Here is an 11,542-nt window from a genome sequence, read left to right as displayed (position 1 = left end):
TGTGCCCGCTGCACAGTTCATAATTCCCCTTTCCAATGCTGGCTTATGTTTCCTAGTAGTGTCTCGAAACACCCCACCAAGAACACTTTGGATTATAGCAATATTGCCGCTGAGACAATTGTGACAAACCCACAGCACACCGGGCCTACACTCGCTCACAGCTACACACTCTCATTCACTCACTCACTCTCTCTCAGCCATGGGTGTCAGCCAAACGGTGCTATTTGCTGGAGCAGGACTGGCACTTCTCCAGACCATGGGGGTAGCAGGCTTGGCAACGCAGATCACTGATGGACTCATTGAAGCGGTTCGCCAGCATGGACAGCTTGCTGCCGTGACACAGAGAGCAGGGAGCGCAGCCCGAACCGCGACAATGCTGGCAGCTGTCGGCCTCCTGGAGACAGAAGAAACGCATTAGCGGGGAGAAGAGGAGGAGCGAGAGGAGGTGAAACCGAGGAACTGTAAGAGGCAAAAGGTAAAAAAAAAAAAAAGGGAGGAAGAGGTTGGAAAGGGTGAGAAAGACAAGGAACACAAGGATAGAGAATTAACTGAAAAGGGAAGTTGGAAGTCAAGTTTTTTATTTATTTATATATAAAAAAACTGCCGTATATAATTTATCTAAATGTGTCACATGCATCAATATTTAGAATAAACCACAATTTGACATTAAAACATATTACTACTTGCATCACCTTTAGCCAGTTCATAAACAGCGACAATCAAAAGCTCTCTGGTTTAACTGGCTGGCCTACTGGCAAACACTAAACAACCTTAACGACATTCCGTTATTATTTATAATGAAATGCCTACGGTAAGTAGCTGTGTCATTTATACAGCCAGCTGGTCATTACAATTAAATGCTTAATAACAAGCAGCTGCCTGCAGATTATAGGAGACATGAGGCAGGATACTAACAGAAGACGTAAATCTATACAAACTACTGCATGTCGTAAATCAGTAGAAATTGTTTTTAGTGACAACTTTGAACAATGAGGGCTGGGAATTGTCCCGAGCAACTAGAATGTTATTGCTATGGAGGTTTCAAATGTATTTAAAGGAACAGCGTGTAGGATTCAGGGGGATTTTTTGGCAGAGTTGGAATATAATATTCACAGCTCCTGAAACTAAGAGTCGTTGTATTTTTGTTACCTTCGAATGAGCCGCTAATAAAACCTACAGACGGAGCTGTCATGTTCATGGAGTTACACCGACATGTTTCTACAGTAGCCCTGAATAGATAAACCAAACATTTGGGACTCCTAAAGTAAAGTAAAACAAATATAGACTGCTTAGCAATGTATGCTAAAGTTTTAAACAATTTTATTTTCAAAAAGTAAAATAAAAAGTTGTGGAAAGGAAGCAAGATATTATTGAGTTGATAATCCTATAGATACGACTACAGTTTGAATCAGATAATCAGTAACCAATGTACCACCATTGCAGTAATAATCTACACAACGAGCAAATGTTTGCAGTTGAAATGCACTACAAACTATTTCTGGTGCTAGTTTTGGTGCATTTAATTAGTTTAAGCTGCATGCACATAGCATTTAGTGATATATATATATCATGCATTGCACTGGGATGATCAGCTGTTGTAGCGCTTGTGAAATCTACGCCCAGATTGTGTAAACAGTTGCCGAATTGCAAGTACAGTGTATAAATCTATGCCTGTGTAGAAATACAGAAACAAAGACAGTGAAACATTAACTACCTTTGCGGCAGGGCTACTAAGACAAAGATGATAAAGAAAATAAATTAACATAGAGGAGTGAGAGTGCCAAATAATGAAAAAAAAAGGCTGAGAGTGAACTTTTTCTCTTACAAAGGCAGAGAAAATGAGAAAATAACGAGATTGGTGAGAACACAATGGAGGGAGTGAGGGGAAAAGAGCAGTAATCAGCCAAGGAGGTGAGAGGGGGGGGGGGGGGGGGGGGGGGGGGAATAATAGCGAGCTAGGTATCCTTGCGGGCTGGCAAGTGGCAAGCAAATGCTGCAAGGGCAGAGTGAAACTGTGGACTCATCAGTATGTGTTCACAGTTGACAGATAACACTAGGACAACGGGGTGGTGGTTGTTGCAGCGGGAGAGGGAGGGGGGGGAGAAAGGGGACACAATTTGATGGCAGTTACGAGGAAAAAGAAAAGATTGTGGGATGAGAATGAACAGTCCTCTGTGAACAGTTTCAAATTACAACGATATGGCTGCACAGACGATCCCGCAGTTACACTCTTGAAATTGCAGATAAAGGGTGGCTGAAGACATATGCAGAGATGGAGATGTGGGGGGGGGATAGATAACTACATGGTGAGGCAGAATACCAAGAAACAGAAGCAGGGTGATAAAACCCCTACCACACCGCTGAGAATAATTTGGCCAAGGATCATTACCTTGGTCTCTGTGTCGCTGATCTGTTTCTCCTCCTTCTCCTCCCCGTCCAGGGTACAAAGAGCTTTAGCCCTCCTCCTGCTCCCCCTCTCCCTGGCCTTTGGGTATCCCTCCAAGTCCACAGGAGGCACTGTGTGCCGCAACGCTTCAGGCTTCCTCTGCGGTGCTCTGATGATACGCAGATTGCTGGTGTAGATGATTATCTTGCCAAAGTCCAACACTGAGGACTGACGAAAACAGAACGCGTCAGATATAATCCTACTTCAGTTACAACAACAACTGGTGCATTCTAGGATTACATATTTTCATTAGCATCTAGTTGTGTTAGAGATTTCTGACAACTCCCAGATTCCATCCTTGGAACTGAGAGAGTGCCCACATTTAGCTGTGGGCTTTATGTGTGGGTGAGAAGAGGTTTTCTAGTTGAATGCAGATGAAGAGTCACACCCCTTGCGCAAAACACAACATGCTTTGTAGCTGAGAAATTAGAAACTACAGTAATTTCTCTTGTAACACAGATTTTCCTCTGTGTATTATCTTAATCTGGATAGAAATATTTGATAGTGGCAATATATGTATTGCATTAAACTCGATCTATATAATCTACAACATTTTTTTTCACTCTTTTATAAAAGGTGTACGTTTCAATGGAAGGATGCACAATGTGCTGACCATGAAGTTGCTTAGATTGAAGAGTTGCTAGTTCCCCATTTTGTATTACCATTTTATATTATTTCTCTAAACAACATCTTCAAATGCAATGGAGAAAAAGTCAGACAGAGGCGCGAAACATAGCAAATTCAGAATGCAAAACACAGCAACACAGTTGCTGAATTAATCCAAAATTGAGCCAGAACATAACAGAATTGTACGCTCTGTGACTGGACGTTTCTTGTAAAATGCACCGTGCATGAGTGTCTTGGTTAACTTCTACAGTCTGACACATTTTATGTACACATGCTTGTTCCTTCAACTTTATTTCAAAGAACCAGATATTTTTTAGAACAGTTTGTTTATCTTTTGCACTGATGATTTAACTGGTCTATGGGGAGAGCGAATCAGAAAAATTAATGCTTAAGGACAAAATGTATCAGATTCTAACTTCCACATCCATATCAGCAGGGCTGCTTGTTGAATACCAATCACTCAGTGATTACTTTGCTAATCCCTGATATTTCTCACTTTTTTGGCCCACTTTTTAAAAAAAGTATCTGATAGATGTTTTCAAACATAAAAAAAATGTAAATCAGATAAAGAGCTTTCTTTTGCCAGTGAATCTCCCTTATTATGAAAAACAGAGAGAACACATTGGAGTCATATACATTAGGGAGGAACTCATTAGACTTTGCAGAGGGTGCTCCTCTAGGACCACCGTGTCATTCTTTCAATAATGACCTGAAAGGATAAACTAAATCCAGATTGCTGTTTTCAACTGATAAATGTGATAAATACTGGCCTTGGTCACCAGGGCCATGCATGCCTTTGTTTAGAGGATAAAAGAATGAAACTGACACTAAGCCAGCAGGCGATGTAGCTGACCTCCGCCTGTTGCACTAATGAAGCCACTGCCACAGCAGCTCAGCAAGGCTTTTTGCTTTCAGATGAACAATTTTGTAGTTCAACATAAATTGCTGTACAATTTTATCAGAGAAAAGCAAGCAGTTGGTGCTATAATTACACAAGGATTCTTCTCGTATTCTATGTTAAAGTTTTGCTAGCTTGTTCTGTTCTAAAGATGTATGAAATCATTATTAAATTACTTTGCGTCAGCTGGTAATTGCGTATGTTTATTTTGTAGTGTCTGTTTGATTTTCAGAATATGTGCCATGCAAAGCTCTGTGGGGTTTCAAAAAAAAAAACCTCTTCCAAGGAGCTGTGATACTTTCTTATTATAATTCCCTCTATACAAGTATACCCACAGAGACGTTACATAGTGAGCATGCTTCACAATTAGTAACTTACCATTCAAAGGGTGTCAGAACACAAAATCATCATTTTAAAAGTGTTCTGTAGGTGTTGTTTGAAATAGCAGACAATTCTAAACATCACATCCATAAATAACTACATATGTTGAACTGACAATTTGGTTCTACATCACAGTCTCCAATACCAAACTGTGTTTTTTTAAGATCACAATTAAGTAAACTGTTGTCATGATGAACATTGTAATCAGCATTCAACAGAATCGTATCGTTTCTGATTTCTGCTTTACTGTACGGGAGAATGAATTAGGACTATAAAGATAGGTCTCAGTACTTAACATTCAGGCAAAAGTTGACACTGCTAGTGGGAAATCTAATCTAAGCTAATCTTAATTAATACGTTTTTCTTTTTTGAATCAGCATTATTACTTACTTTAGCATCTCCCTCTGCTTCCTCAGTCTGGCCTGCAGCAGGCTTGTAGATTCCCATTCCTCTGTACACGTTTATTCTCTGGGCAATGAGCCCCGTTGGAGGGAACACACCTGGGTGTACAGAACAAAACATGTTGTCAGGATAGAGTGATGACTTGTACTAGAAGTTTGAGACTATAGGGTCCAGGTTGTATCCACAAACAGCATGCATTTCCCATACTTTGATATGCTGAGAGAGAACAGCCTCTCAATTCTACTAACTGTGATCATCAAGGCTAGCTGTGTTAGCATAGCATCCTAGCCTTACCAAATCCTCCGTCTTAACAACATTCAGAGTCCAATCATGTATTTGAGTAAGTGGTGCATTCTCACTAGAAATTACTAAATATCATTATTACAGTTCAGTTAGAGATCTCAATTAGTGAGCTCTAGAGGTGCTGGTTGGCTGATTTTGTTGCCTTTGGTAAGCAGTTTCCACCTGTTTTCAGTCTCTATGCTAAGCTAAGTAGCTGCTTAATTTGTACTGTAAAAATATAAGGGTGGTATCAATCTTCTCATCTAACTCTCTGCAACAAAGCAAATAAGCTTATTTACCTTCAATGTCAAACTAATCTATTAACTGAACACTATACACTATTTCAATGTTTTGAATATGTGCATTCTCACTACAGTATAAACTTACTAAAATAGCTTCGCATTTCATCTTTGAAATTGGTAGCGTTCCAACTGACAAAATGGTGATCTGTATCATTTGCACTCAGGAATCAGCTAGATATTATATTTGGCTAGATTTACTCCATCTTCAAAGCAGAGAAAATGTCTTTCTTGTACAACTGGGTGAGAGAAACAACAGGTTTCAGCTCAGCATGTTATTCTTCGCCTATAGAACATGCCTTACTGATTGCAGATCACAGTGTGATTAGTGCACGTATAGGCGGGCTGTTGAACCTCTAATTGCATGGCTTTGAGATGTGTCCCATCATCATCACAAAGATTGCTGTAACACTTTGTACTTGAGATGTTTGTAAGCATACTGACAATTCTACTGTGCACACACGATTACAAACACACTGTACAGCAAAGTCTCAATCACACACAGCCATCATATTACTATGAAACCAAAACAATTTCATGGAAACCCCTCCAACGCATGGGCTGGAGTACCATACACAAATGTAATACACACATCTTGTTGGTCTCCCTGGTTACTGGCTTACAGCCCACACAAACACACCTCAGTGCAGTCACGCGCATAAAGTCAGATACAGTGGTAACGTGTTACACAATGAGAAAAACCCACCCGGTTGGTCCCCATGAGCCTCCTCAAACCCACAGAGCTGCTCCACCTCCAGGTGGCTGGGAGGGATCTTGCGGTGAACGAAGCTGTGAGGGTATTTCTCCTCTGGACTGTCCAGCTCTTGACCGTCCTCATACACGTGCTTCAGCACCCGGCCGCTGTAGGACGACGCCAGCTTGAACCTCACCTGTTGTTTTGAGATGAAGTTGACACGTTTATACTCCAAGGTTTTACATGCTGAGAAGATGCAGTGGCATGTAAACTGCTGTTAAGATACTTATTTGCATAGCTTGCTAGCATACAAAAGAAGATTTATGGGTAGAAAAAAAAAAAAAACAGCTGGGGGGTGCATACATTTCCAGCATGTCAACATACAAGCTAACATCCTGCTTTATTCAGTTTGCAGTTTGACATCAGGTGCAATTAGAAGCTGAGAAACATCTTCAAGCACACCAGCTTGAGCTAGTTGTGTAATATAAAGCCACGCTGTAAATAACTCACCTTTCTGGGCTTGGTGCCTTCATAGCGTTGATTCAGTTTTCTCTGGAGTTCCTCCATGGTGGCTGATTGACGAGGGGACGTCGAGAGAGATCGTCAGTCTATCCAAGGAGTTCCTTACCTGGGGCGGACACCGTGGTCCCTGGTGCGATGAAAGAATGTGAGGATGGATGGATGAATGAATGGATTGATATACAGCTTGACTGAAGCACAGGGTACAAGAGCCCGACAGAAGAGATGCGTGTAAGGAGTGGGTGGACGACTAGATGAGATACAGCTCTCTCCGTGTGGTGTGCCTCCTGAGTTTGGAAGTACCTGCTGTTTTAAGGGACCACCTTTTCTAGCTCCCTGTGCTAAATTATTCAAAGCTGGATCGTGTGTACAAATGGGGGGTTGAGAAACCAGAAGCTCCGGCATCAAATAATTATGATCCCCAGAATAGAAGGTAGTTGGAACTGTGTGTGTGTGGGGGGGGGGGGGGGGGGGGTTAGATGTTGTAGGACTGCCTGTCATTGGACTGGAGCCGAGTGCATCAGTGTGGACAAGTAAACACAACATTTGTTTGATGTCTGTTGCCATCAAACTGAAAACCTTCACCAAAATATATTTATGATAACTGCGTTTACAGTTGTATCACATTGACTTAACACCTTGCTTGCAGTGTATTTCTTTGTTGTGTCTATACATGGGTTTCTGTACTGGATGTGTTTGGGTAAGGTAGGGTAAGGTGAGTAGTCTAGTTCTTAGTTGAGCATGAAAACTTCAGTGTTTAGAGCATTACTTTATGACTCAGTCTGAGTCGGAGAAGCATCTGAGGTGAAACTGAAAAAGAAGATAACGCTCAGGGACCTCATCTAGAATCTAAGGTATATATATATATATATAAATACATATATTATTTACATATCAAACAGACTTATATCAAGTACAAGTCCTTCAGACAAAACATGAGAAGCTTTCTTCAATCCAAACATGAAACTGAGGTGAACCATACCAAAATTCATCTGTTACTTACATTATATTCTACCCCTGCTTCTGGAGAAGATGCTCTCAAAAAGTATTTAAAGTGAAATGTAGCATGACTGATATTTGCTATGTCTCCCCTTAAAACCAAAATACTTGGTGAGAATAATAAGACATATGAATAGATAAATGGAAAGAGTAGATAGAAAGAATTGAATTGCTTGAATTTGAACAAAAATACAATTTAATCTACTATTTTAATTTAAGGAAATCCTTGGAAGTATACAATTAAACAGTTTTTCCCTCCTAATCCTACATTGTAATTACTCGAACTGATGAGTCATACAATTAGTTTTTAACAAAATCACCATGTGCTAAGTGTTTTCCTGTCTAGTGTAATGGCTTCAATTATTTGGTAGTTGTATTTAACTTTAAATTACCCACTACTTAGTGTGACTAATAGAAAGGGTTACCATGCATTAGACACTGTAAAGACTCGCATTCACCATTTTCTAATATAGCTTGTAAGAATTTTCAGACTTGAAAAAATGTGAGCCACATTTTTAACTTAGCTTTCATCATTACTAAATGACATACGAAGTTCCAGTAAGTAATCATCATATTTATACTAAAATTATAAAATGTCTGTCTCTTATTATTATACTTTCCCTGCAAACACTTTATTATACTATGATTTAAGAAAACCAAAGGATAGAGGCAGTTCATGTACATATTTTAGTACTTTAGGACAAAACCAGAGATAACAAGTAATACCAGGACCCCTGAAACTGAAGCAGCTAAATGGAATTCAGCCATTAAATTCGGTGGATTAAACAAAAGAACTACCAGCATGACCAGACATCTGTTTAGCAAACATTTTGTGATTACAGTAGTTTACTTTATACATTAGTAGAATTCCTCATTTTGACTCACACCTTGTATATTACAGTCAAATGAACCATGTCGGGGAATTTTTCTTTTGAAAATGAGAGTGCCTTGATATCTAACCCGTAGCCCTATATGTTTAACACCTTATGGAATCAGGAGTGACTCACTGCCCCAATTTACGAACTTTAAATACTGAGTACTGAGCAGCTCCCTGAATTGAAAGTTTATACAGAATGTGAAGCAGCAAAACCAAAGTTTTTTGGTTACAATATTGCCAAAATAAAAAAAAAGTTTGAAATAGTGGTTGAGATTGGTTATCTATATTCAAAATAAAGCAACAGTAGTCTAATAATAAGCCTTTGTTTCTTTCTATTTAATGTCCCCATCATATAAAAGTATTGCCAACATCTCATCTAATTTAGCTCTTTGTCATTTCCAGAATGGTCCTGTCTGACTCTTATTAAGCCTAATAGGGTATAACTTGTGCTGTCAGCCTCCTTTAGGATTCATTTCATCACCAGTTTGGAGAATAATTCAAGATTCCAATCACATCGGAGTGCCAGCACTGCGATCTGCATCACTTTCTCCTGAGTCAGTGTCGGGTCACATTCTGGCATCATGTGTTGTACCTTGGTGTGTGTGTGTGTGTGTGTGTGTGTGTGTGTGTGTGTGTGCTTTGTGTTGGTGAGTGCCTGTGTAAATTTACAGGCAATGCCCAATGCATAAATGCATACATACGGCATTTGAATGATTCAATTTACAGGTCTGGAAAATGTTATCTATATTTTGAAACTGCTGATGGCAGTGGCAACTTTTTCTGCAAATAGAACAGACACTAATCTAACAAAAATGGATGCCGTTAGCCCCGGGCATGTCGCGATCAATCTTACAGTTATCCTTATCGATGACTGTTATTAAGCGGAGAGTGGACGGATGGTTGAAAAAGAGAGAGAGAAGACAGAGACCCTCCCTTGTCTCTTCCCCGACCGAGAGTCAGCTTAATCAGATTGCAGAACAAGCAAGTACGGTCACTCGAGCGAGAAATTGTTTTGGGTGCATCGCAGTCAAGGAATCGTTTAATGTGCCAGGATTCTAGCTGCTTTCGGTTTAAATGATCGCCACTGTAAATCTGTCTCCCTGTGTCTCCACATTAACAGTTCATGTACATTCCATCACCCCCATTATCCTCCGTAAATACAATAAGCAATATGAGCTGCAATGTTCAGGTACAGTACTCACACTCTGCTAGCCATAGATCCTCATCTAATCCATTTTCAGTGCTCTGATGGTACAGATTGAAACTGAGAAATAATAGTTTTGGTTTCACCATGCGGGTTGATAATGCATTTGGACCCGAGTGCGCAAAGACAAGCCTCATTGAGCCACAAATTTAAACACAAATGGAAGTCTGTTCCCCAGATGGTCTGATGCAACCTCCACGTGCAAACTGTGTAGATGAGTGAATTATAATCAAAATGCTGTATCCATGAACCAGGTATGAGCATGATGAGTGCATGCTGCTCCTCTCCGAATCATTTTAATCTGGTTGTGCATCCAGTTGTTTATGCCTCAAACCCTCCGGAGTTACCGTACCACATCGCACCTTACCCTGGCATCAGTGGATGTTCATTATAGCAGTTGTTTTGCCTTCATAGGAACATGTGTGTGTTGATTATGTCCCCCCCCCCGACCCCAGGAGTCCAACAGCACCCTGGAGGTGTGTGTATCATACTTGCCAAGTCTCACTGTGTGGGCCTGGGGGCAACATATGTATATTCTTGCCACCCATTCCTGTAATGTGCTCCGTTGTACTCCCCCTGTTCTCTCTGAACTTTTTCCCTGTATAGGTCAATTTAAAAAAAGGACGGTGAAAGTTTCCCTTTTAAAAAAGACACCTACTCATTATTTCTGCACTACTATTTCTGACTCCCTTCCAAGGGGAATAGTATTGACTGACTCATAGCAACAGCTCCTATTTGTAGGCCACAACGGAGCAGAGATCGTTCGGAAACACTGGTTTAAATTTCTCCATCGCGGTCATTAATCTGATGTCACACGGGACCTAGATATTTGGGGAAAGGTGGAATTACTCAGCCTGTCATACAAAGGGTTTCTAAGGTACTGTCCCCTCAGGTCAGCAGACTTTGGCGAAGAGTTAATGATCACCTGTTGTTTTGCCATTTTAAATGGAAGCCACAATTATTCTATTCTACTCTCTCTCTCTCTCTCTCTTTCTCTCGCTCTCTCTCTCCATTTCAGCACCGGACTCAGATTGTATTTCTTTCACTCCCTTGCTCTGCCCTCAGGTGGCTGACAGGCAGGAGGGAGGAAGACAGAGATGGAAGGAGTGCGAAAGTGAAAGGCTGGAAATCAGAGATGGATGAGACTACGAGAGGGAACCAATGAGAGATGAGCGAGGAGCCGCGAAGCTACTGATGAATGTCAAAGACCATATTTGTCTTAAATCATATCTGAAGACACTAATGTGTCACATCCTCTCTAAAGGTTACACACGAAAAAGAGAAACGATTGGCAGCTCAGACAAAGGCTGTGGTCCATCTAACTCACAAGTGTCTTTCTCACTGTTTTATTACCTCTGTTCCAGCTAAAACCAAATGGAATAGATTTATCCAGATGTTCTTCATGGACAGGGCCCAAGTTACAAGCTGTACATTGGGGTTGATACAAGATGCTGTATAAGAGAGAGCTTGATTTTCTTGTTTTGGGTGTATTTTGCTTGTTTCCTTTTTGCTTTGGATTAAAAATTACATATTTGTTTTTACATTGTTATGTAGTGTTGGACCCCATGAAGAGTAGTTTTTACCTTGGTAGTAACCAAGTAATCCGGGTAATTAAATAAATAAATAATAACATGTTGGGCGACATTCAACTTCAAATTAAATAACAAACTACGTTGTTTGTCGTCCCCCTTTGTTCATCGGTGGGTGCTGGAAGCAATATTTTTGAAGGGGGTGTTCTTTGGGGGTGTTTGCGTGTGCCTGTTTTTTAATGCCAGTTTATTTCTACATTCAAATGCACACGTTCACCATTTTATAATGAGATTTATTTCTTCCACCAAAGACTATAAAGACTATACATGATGTGTGCAGCCTGGTTTAAACATGAGGAGACTTTTTTTATCTGAAACACAAATG

At 40.4% G+C, this 11,542-nt stretch overlaps 1 protein-coding gene across 1 annotated transcript; it reads right to left on the bottom strand.

The window, feature by feature from the left end:
• Nucleotides 1–220: 220 nt before the first annotated feature.
• On the bottom strand, nt 221–6,596 carry grxcr2 (glutaredoxin and cysteine rich domain containing 2; the record flags this gene model as incomplete). Its single annotated transcript, XM_079171362.1, has 5 exons — nt 221–394; nt 2,390–2,614; nt 4,743–4,852; nt 6,042–6,225; nt 6,540–6,596. 5 exons carry the CDS (start codon nt 6,594–6,596, stop codon nt 221–223), a joined length of 750 nt encoding a protein of 249 aa, XP_079027488.1.
• Between the last annotated feature and the right edge of the window lie 4,946 nt (nt 6,597–11,542).

The sequence above is a fragment of the Pholis gunnellus genome (assembly GCF_910591455.1).
Source record: "Pholis gunnellus genome assembly, chromosome: 13".
Taxonomy (NCBI): domain Eukaryota; kingdom Metazoa; phylum Chordata; class Actinopteri; order Perciformes; family Pholidae; genus Pholis; species Pholis gunnellus.
This window is presented reverse-complemented; position numbering and strand designations above follow the sequence as displayed.